Source organism: Oreochromis niloticus, linkage group LG15 (assembly GCF_001858045.2).
Source record: "Oreochromis niloticus isolate F11D_XX linkage group LG15, O_niloticus_UMD_NMBU, whole genome shotgun sequence".
Lineage (NCBI taxonomy): Eukaryota > Metazoa > Chordata > Actinopteri > Cichliformes > Cichlidae > Oreochromis > Oreochromis niloticus.
Genome location: NC_031980.2, coordinates 778,154 through 792,980, shown reverse-complemented (window position 1 = coordinate 792,980; position 14,827 = coordinate 778,154). Strand labels below are relative to the sequence as shown.

The window sequence follows — 14,827 nt, the reverse complement described above, 5'->3', positions numbered from 1 at the left end:
GTGGGGCAAAAGTGCACCAGAAAAAGATACGATATGGCGTCGGTCCATAAAAACATTTATTTGTGCATTCTTGTGAGATTATATATGATGTGTTTTGTTCGTGCCAATGCTTTCCTGCAATTAGCCCTATTTCAAGACTTTGCTATAGATCTGTGATTATCTATATTTGGGAAAAATCTTGCTGATATTTTTTATCACTGATATGAAATCTTTTATTATTCAGTCATTTCTGCCTGCAATGCATTGCAAGCAAACTTGTGCTCTGTGATGTGCTGTTCTGAACCACGTCTTCTCCCTGCCTTTATTTCAATGTTAACACGTGGATGTTACAGTTCGATGCTCCACAGATTCAACTTTATTTGGTGTGTACTATTTTGAGCCCATGGCCTGATCTGTGACTATGGCCCCATTGTGTTTGGCAGTACAGACCTGCAGAAGCTGTGATTTTATTTATTAAAAAACCCTGTCACCATTTTCAGAAAAACTGTTTCTGTCAGCAACACGTTACATTGATATGGTTAATATACTTTTTAGACATAAATAATATAAAAACTGTTTGTGCCACTCAAACTGTGTATTTGTGAATGTAGTGTATAATGTGTAGATGCATACCTTCATCTAATTCATATGTAGTAGAGTTTGAAAAGGACTCGGTCCACAGTCCAACTAACTACACTCTTAATAAGTGCACACCAAAGAATCAGAGGGAACCCTAATTAGCAAGAAGGTGCTGTTAGTCGGTTGGAGCTGATTAACTGATGATCTGCAGGTGTGAGCACCTTTGACAGTTTGCTGGTTTGGAGCATTCAGGTGTGGTTAACAGAAGGTCACCCAAATGTGTGCATCCTAGCAAATTCAACCCATGCTTAGACGCTGCTATGCTCAGAGAAACTGCAAAAATACAAGAGCTACGTTTCAGTTAGCCTCAGTTAGCATGTTAAATGTTAAAGTCCATTAAGATACTGCTAGAAAGACTGAAAACATATAGCTTGTTTGGATGGCAGCGTGGCTTAGCTTTGCAAACTGCAAAAATTCAGGATCAATGTCCTTTGAATAGACAACAGCAAAATGTTGGTGCTTGGCTGTAACGCACAGCAACATTTTAGGCAAAACCCAAACAAACATAACAGATCAGTATAAACACCTGATACCAACGGTCAGGCACACTGGTGGAGGTGCGATGATTTGGGCTTATTTTTATAGTAACCTGGGAACCGAGTAGTCATATAATCACCATGAACTCCAAACTAACCTAGAGACAAATGTGAGGCTCTGTCAGCTAAAACTGTATCATGCAGCAGGCAATGACCCACAACAGCAAATCTGTTGTGATACAGTCAGTGTGACCCACAATAGAATAAACAAATGCCTGCAAAGTTCAATGAACTAAAGCAATGTTGTACAGACAAGTTGTCAAAAATTATTACACAATATTGAAGGCTGATACACTCATACAGAAATTAATTGGTTCAAGTTATTGGTTATGGCTGCAAGCTATCGAATCTCGGGGTGCGCTTCATTTTTCATAAGTCTTGTGAAAACTTTATTTTTATATACAAAAAAATGCGTGCATCTATGTGTTCTCCTTCCACCTCAGGGTCCTGGTCCAGTATGGTGGGCAGTGGTGAGAACATCGGGAAGCTCGGGTTGATTCCGTGTGCCATCTCCTGGCTGTACAGCGCCATCGAGCGCCGCAGAGAGAGGACGTGGACCGATCTCAGTGTGTCAGTGTCTGCTATCGAACTGTGCTGCGGAGAGGAGGACACGCTGAGGGATCTGCTCGGGGAAGTTGTTCCATCATTAGGCAGCATCCACGACAGCCCGAAAGCCCACGTTAAACTCCAGGAGGATCCGGTCTATGGAATCCAGGTAGAACAGAAGGTTTTTTCCATTAAGAAAAGGGATTGTTAAATTCCTTCCACTGTGCCTCCCTTACCTCTGCCTCTGCACGCTGTGGCCCAGTGACCCACATTTGTAGTAGTGGAGTTACCGTTGTTGGCATGAAAGTCTAATAAAGCTTCATAAACACAAACACGCTAACCCAAAGTAGACGACAGGGAGCAAAGGTTATACTGTTTACTGTGGATAAGAGACAGCAGCAGCACACAACAAAAACTCCTTTTAAAGTTATTCTAATTGATTCAAAAGAGAAAGTATTCTCACAGTACACGTTCATGCCAACTAGATTAGTTCGATTTGTTGTCTGTGATGGTGTGTGCCCTCTGGATGTGAGAAGATGAAGTTTTATTAATCTTTATTTAGACAGTTTGGATAATGGTCTGCACTGTGTTGGAAAAGATAATGGTGCTGGGAGTGAAACCTATTATGCTCCACAGCACATTATATCTGATTACATTGTGACTCTGCATCTCTGCTGTGGGTGGGCACCACATCCTCTCTGTTTTTTCAGTCAACACTTGAAGAATGACTGAAACCTGAATATTTTGCTGCTGAGACGAATGACACAAGAGTAAAAAGTTAAAATCATTATAAAATTATTGAATTACCTGAATCAAAATTCATTAAATGTAACAGATTAAAGGGCTGATTTTACAGCAGATGTAAAATAAGCTTTTACATCTGCTTCTTTCCTTCCAGCTACGCAACCACAACCGGGTGAAGGCCCCCACTGCCGAGCGGGCTGCTTCCCTCCTGGATGCAGCCATTGCAGCACGTCGGCACAGTGACTTTATTACATACCTGTGTGACAGCTCCATCATGTTCTTCACCCTTCACGTCCAGCCTCCACGTACAGAGAGCAGCACCATTGGAAAAGGTTGTAGTGAAATATTCAGAATCTTCCACTGATTCTAGAATTTCGATTAGTATTCAGGATATTTTATGATTTGCATCTCTTAAAATCCTGCAATTCTTTTTGCATTACCTCCTCTGAAGTCCAACTGTATAATTTCCTTAGGTTCCCGCGGCGCCACCAAGTTGACCATGATAGACGTGTGTAGTGGTATGAGGGGTGTCAACAAAAATAAAGCCCCTCATTCTGAGCTGGGCCCAATTGTCCTGTCTCTTCTAAGTGGACAGAAAACCACCCAAAACAAGTAAGAATCTAACTGGAAAACACCTGAGGAAACCTGTTTGTTCATTTAAAAACTTTCTGTTGTCTTTAACCTATTTATACTCCGGGTTTACAAGCTGCCACACAGGTCACTGTAAACCACTCCAAACTGTAAACTGTAAATTCTTATTGTAATTCTTATATTTATTTATTTTCTTCTCCTTTTTTATATCGATTTATTAGCTTTTTGTTTTTGCACTGATGTAACCGGAGCCTCGTCGTCTCGCATGCTGCACTGGATATAGCAGAGATGACAATAAAGTTTACTTTGACTTTGACTTTGGTGCAATTAAACCTGCGACCACATTGGAACGCAGATACTCACATGAGGTTGCACTGTTTCTGCAGGAGTGGAAAGTTGACTTTGCTCCTTCGAGAGTCCCTGGGTCACACAAATTGCCACACTACAGTAATTGCTCAAATCATGGATTCTTTGGCGCATCTTCAAGAGAACTTCTCTACCATCCAGCTTGCTTCTCGTTTTCGCAGGACACAGAAGAGGACGAAGGTAGTATAAATGACAGAGTCTAATCAGGTCACTCTTTATCTAGGACCCCAAAATTGTTGAATGTTGCTTCGAATTTAAAAGACTTATCTAATAGCATCATCCACCTTCATCCAACAGCAGTCTACCTCATGTTCTCCTTGTGCGAGGAGTCTGACTAGAGAAAAAAGAGGGCTGCAATCGTTCTCCCTGCGGGCGTTCCACTCTACCGATGAGGTAGACGTCGACATCCGTCCTTTTCGCCTGCGTGATGAACTGGATGAACGCTCCAGTAGTGAACAGTCTTGTGACACAGTCATCCAGATAGACTCAGATGGCTCAGTCCACCCCAGATCAGCCCCGAGGCAGGCACAGCCCGAGTTTGTACCAATCATACCGTCTTTGCATCCTAACAAGGCTGACTTGGATGACCCAGAGTTTGCTGCTCTACTCCAAGAGCTTCTGAGAATTCCTCAGCTGCAAGTAGAAAAGACGACAGAGGCAGGTCTTCTGGGGCAAACCGAAGTTTTGAAAGGAGAAAGGAAGCAACCAGAGAGGGACTGTCTCAAATGTGACACGTTTGCTCAACTTCAAGAACGTCTGGGGTGTATCGATGGAAGTGAAATGACCATGGATGTGCTCAAGTCTTCCTTAAAGGGTGCTTGTTTAAATAATGTCACAGTTAAGTCCCAGCACCAGGAGGAATCTGTAAAAAGAGCAGATACTGAAGCTCCACAGACACTGCCGCATAAGGGGATGAGCTGCAGTCAGACCTCTGCTGGAGAAAAGCAAACAGATGGCGCCGCCCCTGGAGACAGTTTTCAGAGAGAAGATTCAGGTTTGTACGACTGTGAGGAGTGTAGTGCGACCAGTTCCAGCGAGGAACTGCTCAATCAAACTCTTGGTCTAAACGCGACCTGCCGCTCTGAGCCTTCTAACACCGGAACTCTTAAATCAGGTAATGGGCTTTCTTCCAAGCGCTTTAATATGGATACAAAGGTCAAGGCAGGGGCCAGTTCTCTTGCACTTGAACCTTCAGACAAACAGGAGAATGCTGAAACTGCTGATTGGTTCAAAACAGACAAAAGGACCTCACCAGTTGGCAAAAGCTCCCCCATATCTCCTTCTTCTACTTGCTCCTCTTCACACTCCCTGGCTAAAAGTGTTATACTCGGAGACGTCCTAAACAGTCACCCCAAACAGGATGTCAAGGAAATGAAAGCCACAATCACAGTGACTGTTCAACAGCCACTGGACTTAAAAGGTCAAGATGAGCTGGTTTTCTCTATGGTAGAAGAGGTGACCATCAGTGGAGCATATGACAGAGCAAGGACAGGTGGAAATATTATTTGCATCAGAGACGGAGCCCATTCACAGGCACATGCTGAAGACTCAGCTAGTTCTCAGCCAATCCAGATAATCAGCAACGTCAGCGAGGAATCTGCAGCTCCAGGCTCCTCTGGTGCTCCCGAAAGCTCTGTTGTTCAGCCTGCTGGCACTGAGAAGTCCCAGCATCAAGTCAGAAGGGAGAAAAGGGTGTTGCCTTCATTTATTAACCCCATCTTGATTAATACAGACGTGGATTGTGACTTGGAGTGTGCCAAAGACAACAAAAGTCATTGTGAAACTTTAGCAGGAGTCAGGTCAGAATCAGAGTCCAAAAGAAATAAAGCTAGATGTTCAGAAGACAGGGAGGCCCTTCAGAAGAAGTGTGCACCTGTAGCTTCTGAGAAACATCTCAAAAACACCGACAAGTCTTGTAGCCAAATGTCTTATGAGCCAGTCGTCTTAGAACATTTGAGTTTTTGTAATAAATCTCCAGACAAAAAAATGTGTGAGGAGACAAACACAGACAAGTCCTACCCCAGAGACTGTGGGCATGTTTACTCCTCTAACACTGCAAAGGTTTCAGAGGGGACTCAAATCACATGCAGAAATACGCCCAAGAGGACTGGTGAGTCACCTGGTTGCCAAGAAACCATCCTGTGCTCCTATTCAACAGGTAGCTTACCTCGAGCATGGCAAAGTGCCAAACACCAGGATGCCCACCTCGTAGACTCAAGGGGGCTGACATCATCCACTCCCTGCAGCCCAAGGGTAACTCTCGAGAGGAGGAAGGTGAGGCAACACTCCCCTACTAACCTCTATATTTCCTCTCCTCAAAGATATGGAACAGACTTCAAACAGGATCCTAGTGGTACTTTCAGGAAGGGTGTTGGATCTGTGATTGATAAATCAACTTCAACAGTAAAACGTGATAATACAAGCAGGAGGCTCAGGTCACCGATTGAGGAAAGTGGCAGGCTTTTCAGTGCCAAACTACAGCAGCTGGCTAGACGGACGAACTCTCTTGGGCGGATCCCAAGAGACTTCCCAGCCCTAGAAAGAGGTGGCAGCAACACTTCTATGAGCTCCAGGGGAAGCTCCAGGGGAAGTACTGAAGGAGCTTGTAAGTCTGGTTATAAAAACAATTTTGAGGGAGACTGTACCTTTCCGAGGGCCAGCAGGAGCCCGAGGAAAAATCCTCGGTCTGAACATCATTTTTTCCCTTCTGAAAACCCTGCGACTCACTCTTCTAGGCATATCCACTCCAAGCTTTCTGCTGTGGGAAAGCTTAAGACGTCTAGTCCCAAAGTCCGTCGATCGTCAGCTCCTAGCATCAAGAACCCCGGCGTCTCCCACAAAACCCTGCAGGACTCCATCAATCATAGTGCCAGTCTTTCTCCAGACAGTAAAACAGTTAGTCATGAACGCACATCCTCCTTTTTTCCCTCTTCCCCTCCACGGTCTTATCGCTCTATCAGCCGGACTCCAAGCCAGAGCTCCACATCCTCATCCACAAAATCTGCCATTCAGGGATTTGTTAACGGTCGCCTCTCAGACTTTCTCAAGGAAAGGGCCCCGAGTCCCACTATAGGAGGCTCGGACCAAATGACCTCACTGCCTTCCCCGTACAGTCAGCTGACATCTCCCCGCATGCCTGATCACCTGAGTGGGCATGCAAGTGACACCACCAGTGTGTTGAGTGGCGATCTACCACCAGCTATGGGGAAGACATCCCTGCATTTTTCTAACAGAAACAGTTTGGTGAGCAGCGGCTATGACAGCATGGTGAGGGACAGCGAGGCCACAGGCAGCAGCACCTCAGCCAGAGACTCAGTCAGCGACAGGAGCGGCTCCCTCCTCAGTGCGGCTCGCAGCGGCCGCTCGTCTCGGAGACGAGGTAGCACAGGTAAGAGCACCTACACTAACATTGTTTATGTAATGAATTAAATGACTTTCACTTTTGGAAAGATTATAAAGCAAAATGTTTTCAAGTTTGATTTATAAAGCAAACAAAAACAAACCAACAGAAGAACAAAGCAGACGTTCTTCTGCAAACAGCGCCGCCATTTCACCACCAACACTAGCTTCATGGTGACATGTCTGGTTCATAATCTGACTACATAACATATTAATGTGACATTAATGAAAGACGACATGTGTGTTGAACGCAGCCAGACCTAGTTTCCTTGCTGGCATTAAAAGCCAGATTGTGTAGGAAGTCACATGATTAATACATGAACCCAGTAAGGATGGAAACAGAAACACAGAAAATGAAGCGTGTTTGTGTGAATTATACAGATGGGTGTGTGCGTGCTAACCAGACTATACACTCTAACAGAGTTATGTTGGATCACGCTCATTATTGTGATGATAATGCTAATGGAACAGCAGAGAAGACAAGACTTGAATAAGTATATGACTTTTAAATAGTCCCCTGAAATAATATAGTATTAACTGCGTTTTGTGCGTGCACTCAGTTTGTCCTCATGTGTCCTCTTCTGTAACTAAAATCTACAGTTTGAAAATATAAAGCACTCACTATCTTGTCCTGCACTGGCAAACTAACTCAATTCAGAGAGAGTTACATTAATCGTGTCTCCGGTCTTGACTTTGGCCTGAGGCAAACTGTTGTTCCAGCAGGAACCACGGTGCCGGCCACATACGGACTTGCATGTAATGTTCAGCTCATGAATCATTTCCAGCTGTAGCTGCCTCGTCTGTAAATGTGTGACTTGCTCTGACTTTTCTATTTAATGCTTAACACTTACATTAAGAATCAACAAAAGTCGAGTAACATGTGCTTCTGCCTTACATGTGTTGGCGCTCTTGGCTCTAGGTACTCAGCAGCGCCACCTTTCCCATGATCCACCCCTGACCCTGAGGCGCTCGGCTAGCGGTCTGCGGTCTCGCTGGATGGATCAAGGAATCCCAGAGGCCTACGAGATCAAGGTCTATGAGATCGACAATGTACAGAGGATGCAGGAAAGAGCAGGTGCTGGCAAACAGGTGCTGGGTTTATTTTGATTTTCTTTTGTTAGAGGTTAAAGGGCATCACATAATAAACAGTATGACCTTTATAACCTCTACGAGCAACGAGCGAGAACAGCCACAAAAAACAGGATTGTGGGTTGTTGTTTTTTTTAACTAAGTAACTTTTCTGATGTAGAACTCAGTTAGTTCTCTTTTTGTATTCGAAATGGTAAGTAACTGTTTTTTTGTTACGGGATAAAAGGACCAATGTTAATGCTGCCACACAATATCATTTTTTGATATATTAAACAGAATAAATTGAAACGATCTGCCGTCTCACAGCCGATATTGTGAGGCGAGAAACCTCAGCTATGGTGTCAACTTAACAGAACAGAATGAATAAGAGTAGAATAAAATAAAATAGAATAGAAATATCCTTTATTGTCCCTCACTGGGGAAATGCACGTGTTCCAGCAGCAAAGAGACAGACAGGCAGGTTCACACAAAGGTAAAGCTTAGAAAAAACAAGGAATAAGAGAGTCAACCGGGCAAATTTACAGCATAAGAAACACAAATACTTTACGCTATTTTTAAATAGTATACTCAAAAAGTACTTAAAAACAACAACGACAGACTATTTACAGCGTTAATAAGTTTCCTCCAGTGTCTCGAGGTCATAGATTAGCTCATGAAAATATGACTTCCAAAAACTGGAAGTCATATTTGAGTGAGTTATTGAGCAAATCACAATTTAAGCCTGTGTTTGTACTGAGCAGCTACAAGGTCTTCACACCTTTAACGCATAAATTTCCACCCATTTTAAATGTCATGTGTGTCTCATAAAACTTTGTTTTCTTATATGATTGATGATAAATGTGGCAGATTTTTCCGTCTGTAACATAGTCCGAAGAATATGAATCAAGTAAACATATTAAATGGGAAAGAAATACGAAAAGAGTCACTCGTGAGTAAATCATAGACATAAATGTCTTAGGAGACCAAACGTTTCCCACTCGTGGGAATATTTTTCTAATTCTTTTCCTCGCCGGTAGAAGCACGATGCTGCAGAAGAAGAGCATGCTTAATAAGCTGACTGTGTAAACCTCAGATAAAAGACTCTGTCTGGCATTTAAAAATGCGCTTGATAGCAAAACAGGGTCCATGTGGTGCATGTGGTGACGTAATGTCCCATAACGAGAGGTCTGGCCCCGTGAGACGACTCCCTGCCTCCACCAGTCTCAGGCAACGTTGATACAATTTTAATGACCACATGGGGTAAACTGGGTCAGTGCTGCAGCAGGGAACAAAGAAGCACACGGCAAGTCGAACAAGCAGAACAGAATGGAGGTAAAATACCAGATTTAAAAAACTGTAAATATGGATTTATTGACACCCCCTCACCCCCAAACGACTGCCATGCTCCCCCATCTCTGCCCTAACATCATGTTTATAAGTATATAAAGAGCAAGACAGGTGGATGCTGTTTTTCATTAAAACCTACAAAGTACTCAGATACAGTATTTTAGGCCTCATTGTTTAAACAATGAGAGTAAATTTAATTTACTTAATTTAATCTGTGTTTTAAAAATCTTTAAATAAATAAACAAAGTGAAAAGTGTTATGTTTCTGCTTTCAGGGGCCCACATGCTTCAGTGCCAAGCTGAAGCTTCTGGAGCACCGTCAGCAGAGGAGCTCCGAAATCCGAACCAAATACAACAACCTGAGGAGAGAGCTGGAGCTGGCCAAACACCGCCTCATGCTGGAGCCCGCCACGTGGAACCAAGAGTGTCAGTGGAGTTATCTTTAAAAACAAACTGTGAACTTCTTATTGCTAATATCTGAAAAGACTCTTAACTAAAAGAGTAGACGTCATCTAGATTTAGTTTCCTCGAAGAGCCTCTGGCTGCTGTTCCACACTTCTCACTGCCTTTATTGTCTCTGTCTCAGTTCCAGCGACAACAATGAGCAACAATAACTAACAGTAGCTGAGAAATGAGTCCACCAGTCACCAACAAATATATACAGTCCCGATGAAAAGCTTAAGACCAGTTGAAAAATGGAAACAAGCAACAAGAGTAAATGGGAGTGAGACCAAACATTTTTCTGAGCATGCAGTTTATTAAAAAACAAACTGAAACAGGCATGCCGCCACGAATTTTTGGAGTGATCAACAATAACGGTGGAGCTACTCATCACTGAGTTCATGCTTGGAACTTTGATTTCTGTTTTGGGGGGTTTAAGATTTTTGTCTAGGTGTAAAACCGCCTGTTTCAGTTTAAAAACTGTATATACATTATATATATATATATGTATATATCTTTGCATAGTACTTTGCCAGTGACACTGATAATGAGCAGGCGTCCTGAGCTTAACCAGCTAGCCACAATGTTAGGCATCAAAACTTCACACAGACGATATAAAAACACGGACATATCCATCAGCAGTCACCCAGTATCAATGAAGTCCTGATGTGAACCTTAACCTGAGCATTTTCACTACCTTCATCTTCATTTTTGAAACCAGAAGCTATGTGTGGCCCACCTGGCCGTGAAATCGAGGAGCAGTTGAGTCCATATAGTTAACAGGAAAATATATTTAGTGGTGTTAGAACAGAAAAGACTTCATTATAACTTGTATGTAACCACAGGAGACGCCTCTGCTGGCCATGAGAGGTAATACAGGTTTAAGGCACTTCCACAATGGCTTCACTTTTTAGACTCAGAAGCTATAGTCATCTTTTATATACAGTCTGTGTTCACACCATAATACGCACCTGGGCTGGTTAGCGAGCTAACTCTAGCGTAGCTATGCAATGTGTATCTGGCAAACCTGGTGCCAACATACTGACACACAGGTATACAGCGTATACACTGGTCTCTCAACCATTCTATAAGCTATAAAACACAGGCTACAATACAAATGTACTTTCAATACTACGATACTTTACTGTTCTGGCTACAGATGGAGAGCATCTTATCTTATATCTTATCGTTTTGTAGGACCTATTGTAACATTTTTGTATAACTTAGCCATAAAATAAATATGAAGACATAATTCTGTAACTGGGTGATTTTGCTTGAAAGGTGACTGAAATGATTAAAACATGAGCAATCCTGCTGATTAATTGGTTAAATGACTAATCATCTGAGCTCTCACTTCAGTGAACAAGCAAGTAATCAGCTTGTTATATGCAGCAGGCTGTAGCCTCCTTTTACATGAGCAGCATCCAGACTTCTCATTAGCACCATTAGTAATACCCTCACCAGCATCTGACATTTTATATTATACTTTTATCACAGAGCATGTGATGCTGTTAAAGAAGGAGAGGCTGTCACACCAACAAATCGCCCTGCTGGCAAAGCAATTCTTACAGTATGAGAATGTTTTGTAATGCAATGATGACTTTTGTGGGTTTGTGAAAAATCTACCATGTGAACTTTGACCTCAAAGATTTGATTCATCCTCCTTTTTGCCCATACAGTAACACATAGAAGTGTACGTGGCAAACTGACCCATATTGTCCTTCCCCAGTCGACCTATGGCAGACGTTCGAGGTGGACTCCCTGGAGCATCTGGAAGCACTTGAGTTGGTGACGGCGCGGCTGGAGCGCAAGGTCGGCCTCTGCAAGGCCAACATCATGATGGTCACCTGCTTTGATGGCGTCGCCAGGAGACGCCGTAAGAAGAGACGGCGAAAAACGGCAGATCATAGATTCACAAAGGGATACTGACCTACTGGCTGAAATATATGTTTCTTTTAGACTATTATGTAGAACTTGTTGATTATCAATGAAGTTATCTCTACACTCAAGACACAGAGGTGAGATCACCTCATGTATACACTTGTTATGTTTTGAAGTAGCACACTGCCTCTGGTCCCCTGGTGGGAATTCCTCTGCTGCAATTTAGACTTTCAAAAAAGTTCAACTAACCTTTACTTCATGTTTTCTAGTATCAGACAGTAGTTGCAGGTAAATAACATATAAAGATGTGTGTTTATGCACTTTTTTAGCATTTGGCAGTATATTTAATGCAATCACTTTCAAGCAGCGTTTAATGCTAAAATATTTTGGTGCTAACGAGCTCGGTACCACAAAACTGCTGGGTCCAGTGTTGGACAATGGGAGGGACTACCATGTGAAATGAAACGGTGCCGGGTAGAAGCAGTCCAAAGTCTGTGTCTGCCATGGTTATTTTCTCAAAGAAATTACCCCCACGTCTGATAATAACACAACCACTGGTACTCAAACCTGTCAAAATGTGTTCTGGTTCTGTGACGGTAGAAACGAGGGATTAGATCCTGGTTCTCTGGAAAGTCTTTAGGCTCAACAATATCATTTATGTGAATACCATCGACACATCTGTGCAAGACGGCTGAAGAGGCAACTACAGCTCAAAATGAAGCACCTTCGTACTCTGCTAAGCAATTAATGAGAAACTGTGATAAGTGGACGATCCAAATTGTGCTTTTCTTAAAGCCATTTTCACACAACCCTTTATTCCAATTGTACTTTATCGCACGCTTTGACGTGCTGACTTGAGTCAAGGATCCAACGACCGATCTTCTGATTAGTGGACTACCCACTCTGCCTCCTGAGCCACAGCCGTTCCACTGGATGCAAACATTTACAATACCTCAAACTGTCATTCTACAACAAACAGAGCAAAACGAGGGAAATGCAATTCAACGTGACGATTATGTTCTTCAAGTCTCATGTGCTCTACTGTTCTTCTTGATTTGATTGGTCAAACCCATCATGTAATCAGCCAACACGATGTACTCTGCATTATTCAAACAACAATTTGTACTTTTAGCTTCGAGCTGTCTTTGAGTAGCGACGTGATTAGCCATCGTAGAGCGGAAGCAGCTTTCACAAAAAGGGAATATTATGCCACCAATAATGCCATTGTGTAAATAGATTTTGGTGCTAAAACTACAAAAGTAGTGCATTTCCTTATTTGTAACTAATGTAAATAGGTAAATGTTTAGCAGGGATCTCAGTGAACAACTGTAGTGTTTGTGAAAGTTACACCAACAGAGGGGTAATTCTTTCTCTCAGGTTGGTGATCAATACACTGACTGTAAAACACATTAGTAAGTGATTGGGAGTAGAATAAAAGAATGCAGATTCTACTGACAGTGTAATGGAGGAGTAATTACTTTAAAGGAATAACGTCATCGTGTCTGAAGAGCCCTGTGGCTCCGAGCCACGATGCAAAGTAATCGGTGAGCAGTGCTGGGATGTCTACCTGGATCGATGCGTTTAAATATACGGGAAAGAATCGCACACACGCTGGATGTTTGTTGTTGTGAATCATATTAATCAGCATGTTGTTGTCACTGTGAATAAATGAGCACAGCACTCCATTATGTTTCATGTGTGCAAAGACTGTGCATCCTTTGATTTGCAAAAATTAAAAGTGCTTTGCTGTTCCTGCACCTGCTGCCATCACATCTGGGATCTTGTCCTTACTGGTCACAAGAGCCTGTTTTTATGTGTGCATGTGTGTGTGCATGTGTACGTACCTGTGTGAGTGCAAAGAACGATGAAGCGAGAGCTCTCCTGCAACGTTATGATGCCATGCAACATCGAAAACAGGAGGGGGGGTTTTGAGTTGTCAAATGAAAAGACAGCAAGCCACATTCAGCCCTGGGGGGACCCACACACACACACACACACACACACACACACACACACACACACACACACACACACGTGTTTCCTTCCCTGACTTTGCCCTTCCTCTCTTTCTGCTCCACTTCCTCATTGCTCAGCCTCATCTCAGACACACACACACACACACACGCACACACACTGTACGCCTGGTTAACGTCCATAGCTCATTTAAAACTGAATAATGTGTTTTATATCATTTTATTTTTTCTAGAAATATCTCCATATTTGGAGGCAGTTTGTCCACTACAAACACAAACTGATCCTGAGCCAGTTTAAACGTTTAAAGGACTATTTTAAGATGTCATGGGAACTGCATCACTTTGGCTCATGAGGTGGAAAAAGAGGTGCTATTTCTGTCTCCGAGAAACTTGAATTTTAAAGCCTCCTAATAAAGAAAGCTGAGAGGGCACATTTATAATAAACCTTATCAGACACTGTGTTTGGGGCCTGATACCATCACCAGATGTTTAGGGAGTTAAATGTAGGCAGAATGTGTAAAATCTCACCACTAGATGTCAGCAGATTGCAGACTGCAGTTTACCAAATAGTTTTCTTATCCCTCCCAGTTAAAGTGCAAATCCTAGCTGCTGCAGAACAAACTCGGACAGCTGTTCATCTATAGTTAGCGTAGGCTATCGTTCCACTGTTTGCATCAGCTGTAAAACTTTGTGAGGGCAACAAGACAGAAAAAGACACACTGTGGGAGAGAGCCAGAGATGAATGATAACTAATGATGAACTGCAGAGTGGTGTATAAACACACAGTGAGAGAAGAAGAACACTTAGTGCATTATGCTCCAGAGTAAACATCTGGTTAGACGTTTCTAAGATTTTCAGGGCCGAGTACAAAAACCTCAGTTTGATCTGAATTTAGAGAGAGGACATTAGAGGTCAACCGAGCCTTTATGTCTATAAGACATTCCTGCAGTTTAAATGATTGTTGTGTGTTATCTGCCTTGATGGCTGGTTAGATTTGGGTATCATCTGCATAGAAGTGAAAATGCCTTCTAATGATACTGCCTAGGGAAAGGGTTCTGCTAGTAAGTACTGCTGTTTTTTTTTTTTTTTACAGCTGTTAGCCTGTGCTAGTGATAATTTCACTGAAGTGGATCTAACATTGTTGGACACAGACACTTAGTGAATAAACTCTCAAATCATGTGAGAACGTAATGAAAATGTTTATCAGGGTGAATGTGTGATTTTTGGACACCGAGCCTAACATTAGTGTACAGAACTTTATAACCAGCTGATATTGTTGCAGCTGGCTCCTCGTCTGCTCCGGAAACAGGAGACTCAC

The 14,827-nt window shown here is 42.7% G+C and overlaps 1 protein-coding gene across 4 annotated transcripts in view; it reads left to right on the top strand.

The window, feature by feature from the left end:
- The window catches only part of kif26bb (kinesin family member 26Bb), a 33,916-nt gene extending 20,687 nt beyond the window's left edge, over positions 1–13,229 (top strand). For 2 of the 4 annotated variants that reach the window (XM_005449863.4, XM_025899001.1), the window contains exons 8-15: positions 1,598–1,869; positions 2,599–2,776; positions 2,918–3,056; positions 3,422–3,581; positions 3,699–6,789; positions 7,720–7,889; positions 9,490–9,640; positions 11,385–13,229. In XM_005449863.4, the coding sequence (XP_005449920.2) occupies positions 1,598–1,869; positions 2,599–2,776; positions 2,918–3,056; positions 3,422–3,581; positions 3,699–6,789; positions 7,720–7,889; positions 9,490–9,640; positions 11,385–11,584 (4,361 nt within the window). In that variant the 3' untranslated portion in view covers positions 11,585–13,229. The remainder of the gene's footprint in view (positions 1–1,597; positions 1,870–2,598; positions 2,777–2,917; positions 3,057–3,421; positions 3,582–3,698; positions 6,790–7,719; positions 7,890–9,489; positions 9,641–11,384) is intronic. The other 2 variants (XM_019353543.2, XM_005449864.4) reach the window with 2 other exon arrangements.
- The last annotated feature ends 1,598 nt before the right edge of the window (positions 13,230–14,827 follow it).